The sequence below is a fragment of the Podarcis vaucheri genome (assembly GCF_965113315.1).
Source record: "Podarcis vaucheri genome assembly, chromosome: 1".
NCBI classification, from domain to species: Eukaryota; Metazoa; Chordata; class Lepidosauria; order Squamata; family Lacertidae; genus Podarcis; species Podarcis vaucheri.
In genome coordinates this window covers 77,223,765-77,244,915 of record NC_138759.1, presented here as the reverse complement: position 1 = coordinate 77,244,915, position 21,151 = coordinate 77,223,765, and the positions used below count along the sequence as shown (strand labels likewise).

The window sequence follows — 21,151 nt, the reverse complement described above, 5'->3', positions numbered from 1 at the left end:
TTTCTTTGCCAGCCCACAGTAGGCAAGTTTTTTTGTTTTTGTTTTTTTAAAGCTTTAAAGTTAGTAACTTTTGTGGACTTCTTTCAAAATCTGCCTTAAAAAAACAACCCCACACCCTTGGACTCTTGTCAATAATGGAAGGAAAATGCCAAAAATTGAGAGATACAGGGCAATCGTGCTCCGAGTGACCACTTGAATGACATAATGAAAAGGACTCTATTCCAGTCTTTAATGACTTCATAAACCTATTCAGTAACGCTGGCTTTTCTGCGTTCTCCTCAGGGTAAGGTGTCCAGCTGGTGTACATCAAACCCACAGCTTCAGCAAGTCCAGTCAAGCTACGCCGGTGACATCTGCTGGGGATCTATCCTTGTACTTGGAAACAGTTCAGTGCTACTTTGGTCTTGGTCAGCTTCCCAGGGCTTGTCAGGCAGCTGGATAATAAGGCCTCAGCTGCACCACAAAACAGCTTTAGCCAGAAAGCTCGCTGTTTCCTTTCAAAGTGTATTACAACCCTTTCGGTTCGTTACTAGTGGCCAGTAACCTCGGCGGTCCAAAGGCCCGCTTTGCCATCCATTCATGAAGCGCGAAAATTCACCTCATGTGGCTGCTTGTTCAAACAACAGCACTTACAGAAAGATAATTTCGCTTGAGCCCTAGAGGAAACTGCATAGCTGAGTCACATTGGGGGGAAGGAAGATGGTTGAGGACAGTGCTCTGTAAAAAAAAAATATCTGGGGAAATCTGGAAGAGGAAGCCGGAAGCCCAAATACTGCCCTGAATAGAGCTGTGGAGGTCTAGACTCACATCTCTACTTGCCTATTCAGCTCCCAAGGTGACCTTGGGAAAGGAACAGGTGCTACTAGTGTAACTTACCTACTTTTATTCTTAGGCATTTCTGTGAGAGAAGAGCTGTATATTTACCAGCTGGAGCTGTTTGGTGGAAGAGCAAGCTATAAATGCAATTAATAATAATTTGGAGTTACTGGTAAGAACAAGACAAACCCTTCCCTTTCTCTCTTTAGGCATATTTTGCATAGTGTGTGATTACCTTATATGCTGATGGAACTTGATGGCACAGAGACGGCTCATTATTTCCTCAGCAATTACACACTTGAGCATTCCTGTTTGTCCAGGTGACAGAGACACCCTAGGCCTGTGGGTGGTTGTTTCCCTCTTCCCACCATGCATCTGGATAATCTCATCATGTCCTTCCCACCTGCAAGTCTTTCATTTCTGCACCACTTTTTTTTGGCCTTGCTTAATCCCCTTTCGCTCAGATATTTGACTGAGTCAGCCTTTAACACGACTGTCAGGAAAGCCAAGGGAATAGGTCTTAATTAAGAGAGTTCATTTGATGTCGCTATGCGGTACGGCTTGTTTCCTGCAGTGAATTCTCTCCCAGATCCAGAGCAGAGCCACTGAATTGGCAATGTTGGTGTAGCTACGATGGGATGGTCTCAGGTTATCTTCCTCCTTGCAAATTATGTGTGTGTCAAATTCATGAATCACCATGGTTGCAAATGGTTCTACATTAAAGGAAAGGACTGTGATGTTACACTTTGTTTTCTAACCCAGTCTGCAATGTTTTCTATGGCTACTTAATTGATTCCAAAGGGTAACTGCCACCACAATAAATACCCCTACCCTGCATTGTGCAGAATGGGTCTCATCATCATCATAATTTATTTTTTTATATTCCATCCTCCCCAGCCGAAGCTGGGTTCAGAGCGGCTAACAATAAAAGTAACACAGTTTACATAAAATCACAATCAATTAATTGAATAGCATTCTAAAATCAATTTAAAATCAAATTAATGGCAACCATTGCGCTAGAGTTCTGTGAGGATTACCAAAGGAGGCTGTGCCTTGGCCAAAGGCCTGGTGGAACAGCTCTGTCTTGCAGGCCCTGTGGAAAGATGTCAAGTCCCGCAGGGCCCTGGTCTCTTGTGACAGAGCGTTCCACCAGATCGGGGCCACAGCCAAAAAAGCCCTGGCTCTGGTTGAAGCCAGCCTAACCTCCCTGTGGCCTGGGACCTCCAAGATGTTTTTGTTTGAAGACCGTAAGGTCCTCTGTGGGACATACCAGGAGAGGCAGACCCGTAGGTGTGAGGGTCCTATAAGATGGTACCTGCAGGAAGCCCTCATCTGCAGAGCACAATGATTGTTGGGATTATAAGGGGTGAGGCAATCTTTCAGGTGCCCTGGTCCCAAGCTCTATGCAGCATGGCAAAAAGGATTCAGCTGATATAAATGTGATGGGTGTGCAGCAAGTGGCGGAGAACTAATTTGAACAAAATAGTGCATCACAGCCAAATGCAAACTCTTATTTCTGCTGGGTAATCGAGAAATAACTCAGGTCGGCTAAAGCTGATAAGAATATTAAGCTGAAACCTGTTTGACTGCTTCCTGACAGAAAACCAAAAACAAAACAAAACAAAACCTTGATGATGCCAAGGAAAACTGCTTTCGCCAAGATTCCTCCCTGGTGTGTTAGCTTCATTCACGCAGAATGAATAGGATTCAAGCATGCAGTTGCTCTACCTGCCTTCCAAAGTGCTGCACCATCTAGTTTGCAAATGCCCAACTCAGTGGTAGAGCACATGGTTTGTATGCAAAAAGTCCTGGGTTCAATTTCCTGCATCTTAAGGTTGGGCTGAGAAAGACTCCTGTCTGAAACTCTGGATAGCTGCCAAGAATCACTGTCGACAATACCGAGTGGGTTGGGCCAATGGTCTGGTGCTGGGTATAAGCTAGTTTTCTGTGTTCTTTGTTCTTTTGTGTGCGAGCGAGTGGGAAGTCTAAAGAGTAGTCAAACTTGCAAATGCTAAAATATATACTATACAGCCTTGACAGGGATTCCATACAGGGTATTTTTTAAAAAGAGACCTATCACAGACATTGACACGTTGTTTCGAGGTCAGAGGGGGGAAAGGAATGTTATATTCACAAGCAAGCAAACAAAGAATAATCTTGACTGTACTAGAAAGAGCAGGGATAGGCTAAACCAGTGGTTTTCAACCAGTGTGTCGTGGCACCCTGGGGTGCACTGAACGAGTCTGGGGTGCTGCAGGCAACACTGGCCTCTGCCCCTCTTTCCTTCCCTCCCTCCTCTGATGCCTCCGCCTCCCAAAGGCTTGCACAGCTGTTTATTGCAGTAGCCCTGACTATAAGCTCTGCAGGCAGCACCTCTCTTGGGGGTGGGGGTGGGGGGTGGGGCACCTTAGAGACCAGGGATGGCGGCAGCAGCTGCCCAGAGGACTCCCAAGGAGAGAGGAGAGGAGGCTGATGGAACACTAAGGTTACCAGATATTTTTCAATGAATCTGGGCACCCTTTTCAACTTCAATGGATTTTGTATAGGGATTGATTTGTAAATCTGGGGACTGGTCCGCGGGAAACAGGGACGTCTGGTAACCTTATGGAACACTCCACAAGGGAGGGTGTTCAAGAAAGGTCGAGAGGCGGTCAGCTCTGCAGGCGAGGGGTGACATAACTGGGCTCCTGAGCCCCACAGGAGTGCTGCAGAAACAATGTAGTTGGTCAAGGGAGTCCTGGACTCAAAAAGGTTGAAAATGTCTGGGCTAAACGATGCCTGCTTTGGTAGAGAGCTCTGTGCTGCCCTCGTGTGGATAACATTGGTATAAATAGATTGGCCAGTTTTAGATTCTGCATCAGTTGCCCCACTTAAAGTCAACATTCCACTGACCTCAGCAGAATTCTGGATGTGGCTGAATAAGGCACTCATGTACGCACTCTCTCATGATGAACCTTTGATGCTTCTGTTTGCAGTTCCTTCCAGGCTGTAACAATAAACCTAATGTAATACTTGCTAATATTTTATTTGTCCCTAGGGGCAAACAACTTCCTCCCCCCCATTAAAGCTGCATTGGAGGATTTTTACCATTGCATGTTACTGAGCTTTCTAGGCCCTTAATAACCCTAATTTATTTATTTTTAAAAATCTATTTCCATGTGCACTAACAGAAATGTTCTTCCCCGGATAAATAACAGGTGCTTTTTGGGGTGGGTGGATTTTCATTGGGACGGTAATGTGGGACTGCCTTGTCGCCTCCACTTCTGTGCACCCAGAAAATCTGCTCCAGATGTTTGAGGAACCTTCTGGATCTTGGGGAGAGGTGAGGGGGAGGTCCTATTGCATGAGTGGAAGCAGAAAATTCAACATTTGGGGGAAAGAGTGCAACTATCACCACAAGTGTGGACTACCTTAGGAGCCACCCTTCCCTCCTTTCTCAGAGGTGTGGTTCTGTTGGTAGTTATTATTGTTTTGCTGTGTTATTATAAATTTGTTTTTGTGGTGTTTGTTTGAAATTCGTCCTGTTTCTTTGTTGTAAGCCACTTTGAGCATTTTTTTGTGGAAAAGTGGCATACAAATAAAATGAATCAATGATGAGTTCAGTGAAATTCTGGGGAGATTAGCTTATCTCCTGCATTTATGCCTTAGGACAACTTCACCATTATATTTCTGATCAGTGCCATTTTAGCTTTGTATTTTTAAAAACCCACTGTTTTTATTTCTGATCTTTTTGCATACACATATATAAAATATTAGAGCAACAGCATTTAAATGAAAATGTATTTTAGTGCAAAAAAAAGGCTAAAAAGAACCCCAGCAACCACTCTGCTTTTTTTCCAGTCACCATTTAGCTATCAAGTTAATCTGTTATACTTCAGTCATTGTTCCTTTATGAGCTTTCCGCTGCTCAAGTTAAATGGGTCCATATACAGTATTTGGATTTGTTCAGAATATATCGCAGCAAAGCAGCCAACACTGTATCTTCATGCAGCAGTTTTGTTCCCTTGGTCCCTAAATGTAGTCAATGCCGTTTCAACTTTGTCCTGTCAGTCTGAAGATTTGCCCAGCCATCCTTCAATTTGTTCAAGTGCCACAATACTGGGGCCATGATGTGGTCCCTGTCAGCAGTCACAAGGAACCAAGGCAGAGGGTATGCCAACATCCTGGGCACCCTGGATATTGTGAAGACCATCGTCAAAGAAGATATGGGGCTGAATCTTGGAGAGTATGGGGCCTTTAGGTGCTCCATCCATGAAGAAGGCCTCATCAATTGCCAGGCCCCATTCCCGAAGCGTTTTTATGGCCCGGATGCCCATGTCACGGCCACTGCGGGCAGTTACCAAGTAAATGCGGATGGGAGAGTCCTCTTTGCCAAATTTTTGGCGCATCTTGCCAAGATGCAAAGCAAATGCTTTCAGTGGGCCCTGTAAAAAACAGTAGAAGAAAGAGGGAGGCATTATATTATTCCACAGAACAGTAAATTATAAACCAAACAATTCTAATCAGAGGGGGACAATAGGATTCTTGGGATCTTGTTTTTTATTTTTTTAAAAAGTATAATGTAAACCACATGGGTTTATCTTACTTAATCCAAGTGACAACATTCAAGGAGTGATTATAAAAACGGCAAGTTTTTAAAGAAGTCAGTGTATATGTGATCATTCATCAGGGCATGGGAGAAGAGTTTTAAAGTGTACGTTGTCTGTCTGACTTTAGCATTCACTAGATCAAAGTACAGAAACCAGAGAAGATTGCTTTGTAAAGATAAATCAATGCAGCAAAGCCCCATCAAAAGAATAACCTTCCTGGCCACTTCAATCCTTTGAATTGGGTGGGGGAACTGTGGCATTTCAAAGAGTCAACTGACAGGTGAATATGTGCTGTTGGATGACTTGCAGTTGAACATATTCATCGCCTTCATTGAAAAGAATCAGGTTTGAGATAGTGCCAGGTGATAGGAAAACTGTCAGACACATCATCTGTAGTCATCAGGTAATGAACATGCCTGTGTGAATCCATCCGTCCTCTCTCAGGCCTCTGCCAGTCAGGACCCATCATGCCTCTAATGCAGCCTCCCCACTTCCACTAACCGTACAGATATGAGCCTTGCTGCTGTTATCCACACTCTGGTAACCTGGTGGTTGAATTACTGCATTGCATTATATACATGAAGCTGCTTTAGGAAATGGTTTGGAAACTTCACTTGGTCAAAACAGGGCAGCTAGGTTATTACTGGAGAGTGGTAAATATGATCATATTACACCAGTGCCCCATGATTTGGAAGCCGTCCAGAGTGACTGGGGCAACCTAGTTAGATGGATTGGGTACAAAATAAAAATAATTAATATTAGCAGCAGCACCACCACCATCACCATACCTTCCAACATTTCTCCAATGAAAATAGGGATGTCCTATTCCATAATAATAGTTTTCTTTTTTATACGCCATTCATCTGACTGTGTTGCCCCAGCCACATGGGTGGCTTGCAACATATATAAACACATAGTAAAACATTAAACATTTTTTAAAAAAACTTCCCAATACAGGGCTTCCTTCAGATGTCTTCTAAAGGTTGCATAGTGACTTATCTTCTAGGCTCAGGGGTCGCATAACTCCATACCCTCCAACATTTCTCCAATGAAAATAGGGACTTGCTAAGGAAAAGTGGGACATTCTGAGATCAAGCCAGAAACCAGGACGGCCGTTGTAAATCTGGGACTGTCCCTGGAAAATAGGGACACTTGGAGGGTCTGCTGCACTGGCTCCCAATCTGTTTCTGGAACTTTTAAACCTCTGCATGGCTTCAGGACAGACTACTTAAAGGATCATCTTCTCAGCAGTTGGGTATGTGCGGCTGCATGAGCAAAGCCCATCGACTTAAGCATAACCCTGACCTTGCCACCTCGCCCTTGCTCAAGATCTCAATAGCTAGTTATAGTGATTCATGTATATTATAGAGTCTTACAGGGAGAAATCACTCATACACTTTTGGTGGGGGCGGTCCCAGCAAAGGATAAGAAAAGTAAGCAACCTCACCTCTCCCATGGGCACACTTTCCATCTTTTTCTCATATGCCACAGCCCCCTCCAGCCCCTTCTCACGAAAGACCCTCTCCGTCTCGTCTGAAAAGAGCACAGCATCACCGTCAAAAACGACGCGCAGCTGGGTGCTGGGAGCTTGGATCTCCTGCTGGAAGATGAGTGCTGCTGAAACTCCTGCATGACAGAGAGACGGTTAGATTGCCTGTCTGGAAGTGGTTCAGCAGAGGATGCATGATAGACACAGCTTGGGCTAGGCCCCAATTTAAATATCCTATTCTCTGGCATAAAATGATCTCCTGAGGTTAAGCAGACACAGATGTGGCGTATCTCTGGAAGTGACAGATGTGAGGCATGCTCTGTTGGTTCACAGCCTGCTCATGACTATTAAAGCTTTTAGATGTCACAACTGACTGCTTTATTTTTTGTTTTATTTTGCTGTCAGCCTTCAAATAGAGGAGGACAGGTTGTCTTTGATGCAGCTGCCTTGTCACAACAACAGGCTCCAGGGGAAAGCAGAAGAGACGAAGCAGTCTTGCCTAGGGTGGAAGCCTCTCTCCCACTTTCCCCGTGCACTAGCTGAACAGGTCAGTGTTTCCTCAAGATGTCTGTTCAGAAGTGTGAGGAACATTGCAAGGAAACGCTATTCCTCTTCAGCAATGAATGTGACTTTTCTCACAATCACGCCGCTAGAGGAACTTACCACACTAAACAATGACACCAACCGGGATTTATCCTGGGTACAAACCCACAAACAGCATTTCGGAGCAAGAGAGCAAGCACATTTCTCTGTTGTTTGAACTTGATGGTGCACAGATAATTTTGAGAGGACATATGGAAGGAGAGATGGTAGGCCCAGGACATAAAATCAAAGCAATGTCAACAAACTGTAACAGGAACTTTTTAGGCGAAAGAAAAGAAGAAACAGAAACAAACCTCTCTGAAGCGCATTGCACACATCTGTCATGTCAGCTGAGAGGAAAAGCTTCACATTGTGGGTTTTCAAGTACTGGGTAGAATCTTCATCACTGACAAAACAAAACTTGGAGATCTCCAGACCTTTAATCCAGGGGCAAATAAATATTGTGCAGTCAGTTGTAAAGGGGGGACTACAAGGAGTTTAAGCATATTAGAAGAAAATATACCATATTACAAGGTCTGATTTGCAGGGCTGAACTAGGCAACCTCTTATTAATCTTGGTTGTGTAACACTTAGAAATTGTCACCAGATGTCACTATAGTGCTACTTGCACAGCTAGAACAAAAAGTATCAAGTCTTTCATTCTGGATCAAACTGGATACAATGTCAATGGCATGTAAGCAATTCATGGGCATAGTGTTTTTTTAAAATGCCAATGTGGGGAGGCCCAAGGAGGATCAGGACTGTCATGCACAGCGAGGGGCATCATCAATCATTTCCCCGGTCACCACCTTGACAAAAATCACCCCTGAAGTTGGCATTAGCCTTTGGAGGAAAGCTCCCATTGGTGCCCTAGAACCCACACTTCACAGACTCAGTCAAATCTATGCCCAGTCACAGCACCAGTGTTGGAGTGCAACTCTGATGGGGTAAACATATGTTCTTTTTTAGTCCCATCCTAATATTAAGCAGTTTTGACTCTCTGTTGTAATAGAAATCAAGAAAATCATTGGCATTGACCTAGCATTCAATCAGTTGTTTATCCTGTTTAGATATATGTAGGTTAAAGTGCCAGATCAGAATGTGGAAATGTTCACTTTTAATAGCAACTCAATTGATTATTGTTGATTAGTCAGCATTGCAAAAAGATTACCTCACCATCTATAGAAGGCCAGTGTCTGCAGGTATGAGATATGGCTTGCTCAATCCAACTTTGTAAGAGTCAGAGAAGGGAGGTGCCAAAATAATGTAATTATTGAGAAATTGAACTTCTTCACACAGTATTGGAACAATAGAGTACAGGACACAATACAGCCCTGCTCTGTTTTGGGATGGATTTAAGCAACAGTACTAATTACTAAAACAGAACAGCAGCACTGTTAGAATCTATGATTATATTACAGTGGTGCCTCGCAAGACGAAATTAATTTGTTCCGCGAATTTTTTCGTCTAGCAAATTTTTCGTCTTGCGAAGCACGGTTTCCCATAGGAATGCATTGAAAATCAATTAATGCGTTCCTATGGTCAAAAAAAGTCCAAACAAAGCCAAATTTGGTACTACAAGAGTTTATTAAGTGCTCTTTAAAGTCACACATACTGTAAAGAGCATTTCCAAATTCAAACCCAGAATTTTTTTAAAAAAACAGCAGAGTGGCCCAATGGTCACAGAAAATCATAAAAATGCAGGAAAAAACCCACAAGCTTCCAGATTCTTGCAAACCCCTCCCCAACTGTTCCCCCAGCCACCCAGCACACAGAAATTCAAATCTAGATTTTTTTAAAAAAAACAGCAGAGTGGCCCAATAGTCACAGAAAATCATAAAAATGCAGGAAAAAAAACCACAAGCTTCCAGATTCTTGCAAACCCCTTCCCAACACCAAGTCCTTGAATTCCAAACACCCCAACCCAAAATCCAACCCCCCCCAAAAAAAAGTTTTAAAAGCTTAACTTACCAAATGGCTGCAAAAGAAGTTTTGGAAAAGCTTCAAAAATCACCAAAGTCTTTAAAAACCTCAAAAAAGGCTACTATGTACACTGCGTTCTATGAGTTGCTCCTCGAAGTCAAGTCGCAACTGTATTAACGGTGTTAAGAAAAAGGAAACAAACTTGCAAGACGTTTTCGTCTTGCGAAGCAAGCCCATAGGGAAATTTGTCTTGCGAAGCAGCTCAAAAACGGAAAACCCTTTCGTCTAGCGAGTTTTCCGTCTTGCGAGGCACCATTGTATTCTAACAGCGCTGCTGTTCTGTTTTTATAAATGCTGTCAAGCATGGCAAAATGATTAAAGTGGTCATACGATTGGAACACCCGCAAACTATTCTGCATCTTTTATTGTTTTCTTTCATTTTCACTAATAAAGAAAGAGGAAGGAACTACAGAAAGTTGTGATCTTCAAATGGTGGGTTTTTCTACATTTGATGCACGTACAGGGATGGGAGTAGTTATCTAAAGCACATACCCAAGCCCTGAAAGAGGGGTTTGGGGCCCAAGGGCAAGGCAGTACTTATGGTCCTCTGGCTTCCATGGCCATGCCTGACCCCTCATCTCCTTAGTTCTCTACCCTTAGTATAAACTGCTTTGAGAAGAATGGTGCTTCTGCTGTTGGAATTCCATGAGATGGTGCTGATAGTTTGAGGCAGTCTCAGGCTCACATGCCCTTGCATTCTGAATCTGAAAGACCCTGTCTTGGTTCCAGGTGCCTTCCCCCCTCATCACTCGCAATGCGTTACGCCCTCAAGAGTGCCTGTTCTACCCATACAAGTCCTGGGAAATAAGTACAGCTGGTTAAACTGTACCTAGGTGAGTCAGAGCTTGAGACCACACCTTGGCTGCTTCCAGGTAGCCTTGTGTTTCTGCTCACATAACTTCACAGTGTCCCCAACTCACATCCTCACACAATGGGGAATAAACACCACAGGAAAAGTGGCAACCTTGCCAAGATGTAAATGCAGCACTTGCTCTCTGCTCTTCCCTGCTGCGTCCTTTGTGGAAATTTCCCTCCATAGTTTTATGTTTGTAGCACATACCCTTTCTCTGCCAGCTGTGGGGAGGCTGCAAAGTCTCAGAGCTCATATTCACAGCTATAACCCAGATGATTCTTAAAAGTGTCATCTCCTTCTTGGAGTACGTGCCTGGTTCTGATTTTTTTTGGAATGTGGACTTAGTCACAGGAAGATCGGGCTGCATGGAAACCACATCTCTCCCACAGTGGTGAAGCAGGGGTACATACAGACACAAGTCTTCAAGGAAGCTAGTTGACATGTGGGATAAGTATAGACTGAACTATTTGCAATACGAGACACTGCCACGTGTGTTCATTTATGAGTCTGTTCCATCCCATTTCCACATTTACCTGTGTGTGTGTGTGTGTGTTTAAAAGCATGAAAATTCATAGTTAAATGTGAATTTAAGCACATATTTTATCGCAAACAATGCATTTCAGTACATATTTCATTGCAATGTGGGCAATCCTAAACATACTTTATATAATGCACAAATTTCAACAGATTTTTTTACATTCTTTGAGCCAACGCAACGACTGTTTCGCAACATTTGGAGAGGTGTGAAATCCGAAAGATAATTTCAGTGCAAACTTGGTCAGTGCACTGAAATATGTGGGCCAAACATTATCCTCCATCCTGAGCTGCCACTAAATTTTGGAGCCAAGTGCTCCCTGCCTTCTTCACCTTCTGCCTGCAAACAATATAGTCCTGTTCATATGGATCATGATCAAAAAACAAAGATGGTGTCTTAGGCTGCAGCCCAAGCCATATTTATGCAGAAGTAAGTCCCCCACTGAATGCAACAGGCTTACTCCCTAGTGGGATTCCGCCATAAGTTACTTACTGGTACTATTTGTTCCTCCCTACTCCCTGGTATGTATACAGTGGTACCTCGGGTTACATACGCTTCAGGTTACAGACGCTTCAGGTTACAGACTCCGCTAATCCAGAAATAGTACTTCGGGTTAAGAACTTTGCTTCAGGATCAGAACAGAAATTGTGCTGTAGCGGCGCAGCAGCAGCGGGAGGCCCCATTAGCTAAAGTGGTGCTTCAGGTTAAGAACGGACCTCCGGAACGAATTAAGTACTTAACCCAAGGTACCACTGTATTGTTGTGAGTTTTTTCACACTTAAAGCGACCTCCATGTGTACACTTTGGCAATATACAGGGACTATTTGCGCTTTAAGATCAGCAGGATGAACTGTGTGGTGTGAGGGCCCAGAGAAGTGCATTTTCAGTGGTGATTCTTTGCATATGGAACTCCCTCTATTTCAAGGTGTGTGCAGTCCTGCCTTTATGTAGTGTTAGGTCAGGCATCCCTAACCTGCGGCCCTCCAGATGTTTTGGGCTATAACTCTCATGATCCCTAGCTAACAGGACCAGCAGTCAGGGATGATGGGAATTGTAGTCCAAAATATCTGGAGGGCTGAAGGTTGGGGAGGCGTGTGTTAGGTGATTTGTGCTTTACATTTTAAATGAGTGTGTGTGGTTTTTTAAAAAGAGTTTACTTCTTTTTAATTCATTTGACCTTTTAGCAAAGTGCCCTGTGGCTTCTGCAAAGGGCAGGATATATATCACTGAAACAAACTAATAAATGAAACCACATTTGCCAGTGGCTGCCTGATTTGTGCAAATGCATGAGCCTTTTTCTAGATGATTACTCCAGTTATGGGTCTCCCAAGGCACTCAAAAGTGGTCCTCTATAAGCATGAACTAGCCTCTGATTCCATACTAAGCGCTGTCTTCCTAGCATAGGGATGAATGGCTTTGTATCCTGTCCAGTGTCCTTACCTCTTTTCGTCTCTCGATTCACAATACATACGGACTCGTCATTGTAATGTGCAGAAATGCAAACGAGGTCAAGAGGAAATCAAAATCACCCCCAGAAAGAATGAAATTTACAATGAATGGAAAAAATGAAATGAAATGAAAATGGCTTAACAATCTTATGTCTAGGACACCTACCGTGTTGCTTAGCACTGTTGATGACCCGCACACCACTCTCTGGACTGTTATTGGAGAGGACAATCATGTCAAAGAGCTCCTTCTCCTCTGGGTCTCTTTCAAGAAGTTTCTTGTTCACAAACTGTGCTGCCTGGGGCGGGGGAGAAGTGTCCAGAGGTGCATTACCATTCATTACTATAAAACCCTGGCCTTTAAGGCTGTAAGGCTTAATGTGTTAGCATTTTAAATATGGCTCAGATTACGGTATTTGAAAGCATCTTCACTACTCTGAAAGCACAGGTGCATACTACTGTGCGAGAGGGAGTTGTGAAGAAGAAAAACCAGATCCACAATTTTCTAGCAGTTTCAGGGAACTTCTTCTGTCACAGGCAAAACTGATTGTACAGTATTTGCACTGCTTATGGTGCTCTCACATACCCACTCCCCAGTTGTGGGACAAAGCAATTTTGCAACCATTTATATATATATATTAAAAACTGAATTTTTTTTGCAAGGCAAAGTATGAATGTGCATGCAAAAGAACACTTATACATTCATTTAAAACATCTTTACTGTCTGACTGAAACATGAGGGAGGCAAGATTAACAGGCACTTTTGCTGTTGAAATGGGTGGCAGTAGATTTTTCACTTGCACTGTTAATCTGGCTTTGCAATATGCTTTACACCCATAGATATGTAAATAATCTATGGGTGTAAAGCATATTGCAAAGCCAGATTAACAGTGCAAGTGAAAAATCTACTGCCACCCATTTCAACAGCAAAAGTGCCTGTTAATTCTGAGATGAGAATTCTAAAAGACACAGGGGGGTCTGTATTTCACACAGGCTTTGACTGAGCTGTTCTGGGCACTTTACCTGGATAAAAGCAAAGGCTGTCCCTGGCTCCAAAGGGTTGTTCTCGTTCGTTTGCTGATGCTTCACGTACTCCTCCTTTCCCTTTGTCAAAAAGATATTGTGCTCCTTTTCCAGGTTGAAAATGGCCCTTGTTGTCACAGCAATGACCAGAGCTTCCTTGGGATCTTTCTGAAGAGGAGAAGCCCGAGAACAAAGTCCAGGTTTGGCAACCAACATTGGTCAAGAGGGAAAACTGCGCTGAAGGAAACCTGAATGAACATTTGTGTCTCTCCTGTATATTTGCAACTCCTCCCCACTCAAAGCCCCACTATTTGCATTTAAGACTATTTCACTGCTATATGTTTTGGCCACCTCTCCTTACACGAACTGACCTGGAAACAGTAATCATCATCATCCGAGGCCCTTCTTCATGAGCCCCTTTCATAAGAAGTCTGGAGGGTGGTGTCTCTGCTTGTGCAATGCTCTCTCCAGGAAGATTTCCCTGGCACCATCTCAATCTATCATTAGGTGCCAGGCTAAAAACTTCCCTTTTGACCCTGGCTTTTGGCCCTTGATTTGAAGGAGTTCTAAATATGTGTGGCCTCTCTTAGTGAGGCAGGATCTCTAAAACCTGTCTTCTATTTGTTTGGATATGCTTTTAAAGGTTTTTATTAGTTGTGTTTATTATAACTGGTTTTAATATTTAAAATTTGTGTTGCTTTTGTGAATATACACAGCAGCAGCAGCAACAACAACAACAACATGCTTGTAGCACATACCTCTACCTTCTTGGGAAACTAATTCTCAGAAACATGTATATCCTGGCAAGCTATCGCTATAATTACATCCCCTGCAGAGAGCACAGATGTGATGAAGCAGAACTTGAACTCCAGTGTCAGGACTCCCAGCCCATGACTTCAATTTGTGAGCTGGCAAAGGAACTACAGAAAGCAGCCAGACTAGTTTTAGGCATGTTTGAACAGCAATAGGCCAGAGTACATCATCTGGTACCAGCAGCTTGCAGGTTAGGCTTGCTCACTTGACTTGAGTAACGAGAGGACTATTATTAGCCCTTGTGAGGTACGTGCAAATCTGCAACCTTGTGGTGGTAAAAGCAGCTGTGGGGGGAGTTTTAGGAACCAAATGACTGAAAGGATAAAGGTAGTATTCCCTCTCGTTGTCATCCTTGGATAGAAACCCTTCACTGACAGTTCACAACAGAGAAATGACCTTTAGGATTCCCAGGGGAGCATTCTGCCTTTGAGTTAGACTGAGCCTAATGGGAAGCACCCTGCTTTGTTTTGGAGGAACTTTCTGATCATTCCAGACCCAGAAATGGTTCAGTGCTAGAGAACATGCTTTTTCATGAAAAGCACCCCAGGTTCAAACCCTAATATCTCCAGATAGGGGAGAGACGCTGCCAATCAGTGTTGACAGTACTGGGCTAGATGGACCGATGGTCTGACTCGGCATTTTTCCTTTTTTTTTTTTGTAAATAAATTAGTTTTCCAATATTCCCCCAATAATAGCCAAATTATAAAAATATCAATATCTGACTCAGTATCCAAGGCAACTTCCTATATTCCTATGGTCTCTGAAACACAGAATATGCCGAACCAATTTGGTGTTCTAATTTGGGACTAAAATTTGAATCACTTGGTTTTCAGTTGCCCATAACAGGCATAGGCAAACTGGGGCCTCCAGATGTTTTGGGACTACAACTCCCATCATCCTTAGCTAACAGGACCAGTGGTCAGGATGATGGGAATTGTAGTCCCAAACCATCTTGCCTATGCCTGGCCCATAACAGTGGTACTGTACTGTTCACATATCTCCAGGCTGTATTTGTCTGGAAAACAAGACTCCTCAGTTTCTTAGTGTATACTGAAGGGGAAACCAGTTTCATTATGTTTAGAACCCTATTGTGCTTAATTGAAAGAAAGCAAAATACATTCCCTCCTTTAATATGCTGACTATAAACTACTATAGCTACTAATGCCATACCTGGGTCACACTGGTGTTTATGACTGTGCTTTCGAGGTCTGCCATCTTCCGCTTCTGACCTTGAAGGAGGGGAAATAGCTGAGGCACCAAGCATCACATTACATTCTATCCAGTGGCAGGAAAGGGAGCATTTATGAGCCGTGAGAAAGATTGCACATGACACCTATGCCACGCTATCTCTTTCCATAATTTGTGGAAACAGACCTGCAAACCTCTGTGGCACAAACATAACTTTTCATAGATTTATGCAAAACATTGTCAGAGCCAAACTGAAGATAACATAAAAGCCAGGAAGTAGCAACAGATTAGTCACTGAGACAAACAATATAAAACACAAAACAATATACAGTGGTACCTCGGGTTACATATGCTTCGGGTTACAGACTCCGCTAACCCAGAAATAGTACCTCGGGTTAAGAACTTCGCTTCAGGATGAGAACAGAAATTGTGCTCCGACGGCGCGGCGGCAGCAGGAGGCCCCATTAGCTAAAGTCGTGCTTCAGGTTAAGAACAGTTTCAGGTTAAGAATGGACCTCCGGAACGAATTAAGTACTTAACCTGAGGTACCACTGTAAATGCACCCGCAAAGAGAATAACAGAGAAACAGAAATAAAAGGGTACCCTGCTAGCATTCTCCCCAAACTGATCTCACCTCCAAGGAGCACACCACAGCCATCGTTGCCACCACAGCAGCAATGGGTGATACATGTTCTGGAGGCAAGACCTGCTGCCCCTGTGGATTATGCCACCTGAGGCAGTTGTCTCAGTTTGCCTCTGGGTTTGCAGGCCCTGCATACAAGGGATCTTTAAAAAAGCAACTACGCAGCCACTCATGAAAGAGAGAGCCTCTGATCACCTCCAGCTCAGACTTTTGCAATGCATTGTGGGGCTGGCAGGGGTTGCCTCCAGAGACTGAACAGTTAACAACAGCCACTTGGCTACTAAAACAGCAGTCCTAACCCCACTTTCATAAGAGTAAGCCCCACTGAATTCAACATGGCTTGCTTCTGAGAAGACATGCTTACAGAAGACTGTAACAGAAAAATCCTACAGGTCTACTTAAGTTATCTGCATGAAAGGAAGACCAACTGGAATTAATGGGAGCTACTTCTAGGTAAGCAAGACTAGCGGTCTTGAATGCAAAACATTATTTATTTGCTTATACACCACTTGATTGTAAAACGAAACCAAACCCTGTGAGCGGTTTACAGAAAAGATAAAACAATAAAGTTACCAATAAGATGAATTAACCATAATGACTTTTGAAAAGTTAAAATAACAAACTTAAAATTAATTAAAACTCATATCAACTTTCTCAATATTTGGGTTGCCTTGTCTAAACAAAAATGCTTTTAGCAGGTGCCGAAAAGAGTACAGTGAAGGCGCCTCTGTGATATCAACAGGCCAGGGAGTTCCAAAGTGTAGGGTGCTGCCACACTAAACTATCAAGTTCTTACAGATGTAGAACAGGTATTATGTGGCAACTTTAACAGTGCCAGTTCTGCAGATCAAAGCAGCCAAGTGAGTGTATATGAGGTAAGGTGATCTCACAGGTAAACTGGTTCCAAGTTGTTAAGGGCTTTGTATACTAACACCTTGAACTTGGCCCGGTAGCAAATCAGCAACCAGTGCAGATATCTGAGCACTGGTGCTATATGCTGACTATATGCCCAGCTCTACCTCTCTTTTAAATCAGAACCAGTGAAGGCAGTGAAGGTCCTGTGTGAGTGTCTGGAGGCGGTTGGAGGATGGATGGCGGCTAACAGATTGAGGTTGAATCCTGACAAGACAGAAGTACTGTTTCTGGGGGACAGGAGGCGGGCAGGTGTGGAGGATTCCCTGGTCCTGAATGGGGTAACTGTGCCCCTGAAGGACCAGGTGCGCAGCCTGGGAGTCATTTTGGACTCACAGCTGTCCATGGAGGCACAGGTCAAATCTGTGTCCAGGGCAGCTGTTTACCAGCTCCATCTGGTACGTAGGCTGAGACCCTATCTGCCTGCGGACTGTCTCGCCAGAGTGGTGCATGCTCTGGTTATCTCATGCTTGGACTACTGCAATGCACTCTACGTGGGGCTACCTTTGAAGGTGACTCGGAAACTACAACTAATCCAGAATGCGGCAGCTAGACTGGTGATTGGGGGCGGCCGCCGAGACCATATAACACTGGTCTTGAAAGACCTACATTGGCTCCCAGTACGTTTCCGAGCACAATTCAAAGTGTTGGTGCTGACCTTTAAAGCCCTAAACGGCCTCGGTCCAGTATACCTGAAGGAGTGTCTCCACCCCCATCATTCTGCCCGGACGCTGAGGTCCAGCGCCGAGGGCCTTCTGGCGGTTCCCTCATTGCGAGAAGCAAAGCTACAGGAAACCAGGCAGAGGGCCTTCTCGGTAGTGGCGCCCGCCCTGTGGAACGCCCTTCCAGCAGATGTCAAAGGGATAAACAACTACCTGACATTCAGAAGACATCTTAAGGCAGCCCTGTTCAGGAAAGTTTTTAACGTGTGATATTTCATTGTATTTTTGGTTTCTATGGAAGCCGCCCAGAGTGGCTGGGGAGGCCCAGACAGATGGGCGGGGTATAAATAATAAATTATTATTATTATTATTATTATTAGCCTCAGTCATGTCAGCAATTGTGCTGCAGTATTCTGCACTAACCTCAGTGCAGAACAGTGCTCAAGAACAAGGGAAGCTCCACATAGAGTGCATTGCAGTAATCCAGTCTTGAAGTAACCAATGCACAAACTACCCTGACAAGGAATTCCCAGCCCAGGAATGACTGTAGTTGTTGAACAAATCGCTACTGGTTAAAGGTACTTCTTGCCACTGTGGCTACCTGAACCCCCAGTGACAGAGCTGGATCCAAAAGCACCCCCCAAATTTGTTGGACACAGGAACGACTCGCCCATAGTGTCTCTGTCTTGCCAGGATTCAAGCTCATATTACAGATCCCTTGGTTGGTAGGTAGTTAGGAAGTTACCCAACAACTTCCTGTTTTGTTTCTAAATTCTGGTAAACTTCTGCACATTCTTTTCTAACTCCTGGCCTAGATCGCCAAAGATCAAAAGTGTGGAAAGGTGGGAATTTTTTGGTAGCAAATCTGATGGATTCAGCACAGGAGCCCGAGAAGACCTGGTAGTCATTTGCTCCAAATCCCGTTGTTCATAGCAGAGCCCTGCAAGCCCCGAGGTAAGCCAGAGCTATAAGCTAACATTTTGACCTGTGATCCCATCACTGTCCCTACAAGCACGCGCAATTCTGGTGTGGAGCTCAGCTCACCCCAGCGGATCTCCTTCTTTTAGCACGCCCCAAAGTTTGAGAGGGAATGCATGGCTAAAGAGCAGCAGCAGCAGGGCGGCAGAGATCGTCTCTGATTCCTTTCTGCAGGATCCCTGCATCTCCTTTTAAGGGCTGAGTCCGAAAAGAAAAAAAGAACGGGAAGGATCGTCCCGGGGGGATACCAACTTCGGCAGCTTCCCGCAGCACTTCTAACAAGTGAGCGAACAGCAAGGATGGCGTGGGTTCCTTTTCCCTATCTGCAAAACACACCCATGCACAATAAATTAAAAAAGAGAGAAACTCACCAAACGCAAATGCAACTTGTCTCAACCAAAACACCCAGTATTTGAAAAAGATGCTGCCTCTTTTTATCCGGCAGAAGTAGAGGCGCCAGGCATTCTGGGATTTGTGGTCAACGCCGCTGCCTTTCTTCCCTCTTCCGACGACGGCAAAGAAGGCGGCGGACTCGCTTTCCCAGCGTGCTTTGCGCTAGCGCGCTGTCAACATGCCAGAGCGGTGGGGTGAGGAAGAGTCTGGCGATGGGTGGAACCATCACGGCAATGACAGGGCATCTCTGAGCAGCGCTGCTAAGGGGCAAAGAGAGACAAGCCCAGAATTAAATTTCAGGGTTGCCCTAGGCTAGCCTTTCATTTTGGGATAGGCTGCGCATTCATCAGCCGTAAGCCTCCCAAAAGCACTTTTCTTCTCACTGCTTATAATTTTACTACAACCCTTTAATTTTATGGGCTGTAAAAGGCAGCTGTTAAATATAGTCCTGCCACAAACCTCATGAAAATACTGGCTGCTTATAAAATACAGCTATCAACATATGAAGAGAATTTGTAAAAACTGATTTCTTTACCAAGTGTTTGTCTTTGCTCTCTCCTTCATTTCTGTTTTATTTTATTTATATATTTCAAGATAGATTTAGGGTTGACATCTTTAATATTTTTTTTTTTTTAAAAAAATTAAAAAATATTCTTAAAAAATAATAATTCAGATGCCTCTGTACATGTGCAGAGCACTATTGCCTTGAACGAAGCAAATATTTTTTTTAAAATCAAAACAAAAACCTAAGGAGGGGAAATGCCTTTGAATTTCCTCTTTTGACAAGAAACTGCTTTAAAAATACTAACATGCAAATATCGAAAGCACTGGCAACAATGTTTCCATTCTGCTTTTTATGACAACTGGCCAGGAAGAGAGAATTCTGGTAGGCCAGTAAAATTCAGGCTGGTTGGTAATAGTATTTAGACTGTTTACCGAAGGCTGTGCTCAACTCTCACCCTGTTTATATTTCCTGTAAATTCCAGAGCAGCTGAAATGGATAGGAACTTTGACATGGCAATGCCACCCAACTCCATGAGCTGTTGAGTTTCCGCCAAGTGAGTTACAGTCATTTAATTTTAAAATGTCTAGGCTTCATCCTGATGAAATCAGTGTGCAAGAAAGCACACTTGTAAGAAAGCCCCACCTCAGCATCACGCATACTTCATACACTTCAGACATTTTAAGATCTAACTCACAGGAAAAGGCTGTAGCTCAGTAGCGTATATGCTTTGTATGCCGTAAGTCCCAAATTCAATCTCCAGCTTCTCCACACAACTCTCACTATAGCAAAGGACACACCAGCTGGGAAGAAAACCACATTTTCCCAGTAAGAAGACACTGTCTTTTGAAGCCTTGGGTAACACAATACCCCTGCAACAGACGTACAGTGGTACCTCGGTTTTTGAACGTAATCTGTTCCAGAAGACCATTCACGTTCTGAAACTTTTGTGGTTTTTTAAAAAGATATTTATTGCAATTTTTTTTAAAACAACAAACAAACCACCAAACATACAAAATTCCATCACCATACACACAGAAAAAATCAAGACAAAATTAAAAAATAAACAAAAAATGAAAGAAAAGTACATATAAAATACAATTGTTCATCAGTCATATTTTCATAATCTTTGGACTTCCTCGCATCACCCTTCCCTGTGTTCTCAGTCACATAGTTATAGACAGCAATTTATTACCTTATTTCAGTTCTTATCTTATGAATCTCAGATATTATGTCCCAAGTTTTAAGTAACTTTGTCATAAACTAAACTGCTTGGTTTGAACATAGTATTGCTTTGAATTTCATCATTTCTTTAAACCTCACTTATTCTCATATATCTTACAACCAAATTACTGCTGCCCTGTTACTTTCGATCGTGCATTCTCCTAACATTCATACAATTTATAGTGTTTTTGTAAATAGTCTTTGAATTTTTTCCAGTCCTCTTCCACCGTCTCTTCACCCAGGTCCCGAATTCTGCCAGTCACATTCTGAAACTTTTGAAAACTGAGGTGCAATGGGGAAATTGAGAAAAATAACATATACACTCAGCAGAAGCCGTTTGACTTCTGAGGCGTGTTCGAAAATGGAAGCATTTACGGCGTTTGAGTTCTGAAACGTTCATCAATGGAGACGTTCGAAAACCAAAGTACCACTGTATTGTGCTTTAAGGAGAAGATATTTGAGCACCGCACAACAAAGGCACAACAGCTGCACTAGGAATGAGTATTACAGTACTGTGCTGC

At 43.4% G+C, this 21,151-nt stretch overlaps 1 protein-coding gene across 5 annotated transcripts; it reads right to left on the bottom strand.

Moving 5' to 3' along the window:
• Positions 1–1,825: 1,825 nt before the first annotated feature.
• On the bottom strand, positions 1,826–19,030 carry LOC309516219 (cytosolic 5'-nucleotidase 1A-like). Of its 5 annotated transcripts, none has more exons than XM_082194869.1 (7): positions 18,883–19,030; positions 15,299–15,352; positions 13,316–13,483; positions 12,462–12,591; positions 7,791–7,913; positions 6,853–7,031; positions 1,826–5,240 (listed from the first exon to the last, which is right to left on the bottom strand). In XM_082194869.1, exons 2-7 carry the CDS (start codon positions 15,341–15,343, stop codon positions 4,938–4,940), a joined length of 948 nt encoding a protein of 315 aa, XP_082050995.1. In that variant the 5' UTR covers positions 15,344–15,352; positions 18,883–19,030; the 3' UTR covers positions 1,826–4,937. The 5 variants fall into 5 exon arrangements, with proteins under 5 accessions (XP_082050995.1, XP_082050994.1, XP_082050998.1 ...); XM_082194868.1 differs by having other exon boundaries at positions 15,299–15,376; positions 18,883–19,019; XM_082194872.1 differs by having other exon boundaries at positions 15,299–15,357; positions 18,883–19,019.
• Positions 19,031–21,151: the final 2,121 nt, after the last annotated feature.

Coding starts and splice junctions, on each gene's coding strand:
- LOC309516219 (XM_082194869.1), bottom strand. CDS start 15,343: ATGGCAGACCTCGAAAGCACAGTCATAAACACCAGTGTGACCCAG. Junction 12,592..13,315: donor CAGCCTTTGCTTTTATCCAG/GTAAAGTGCCCA, acceptor CCCCCGCCCCAG/GCAGCACAGTTTGTGAACAA. Junction 7,032..7,790: donor GTGCAATGCGCTTCAGAGAG/GTTTGTTTCTGT, acceptor TCTGTCATGCAG/GAGTTTCAGCAGCACTCATC.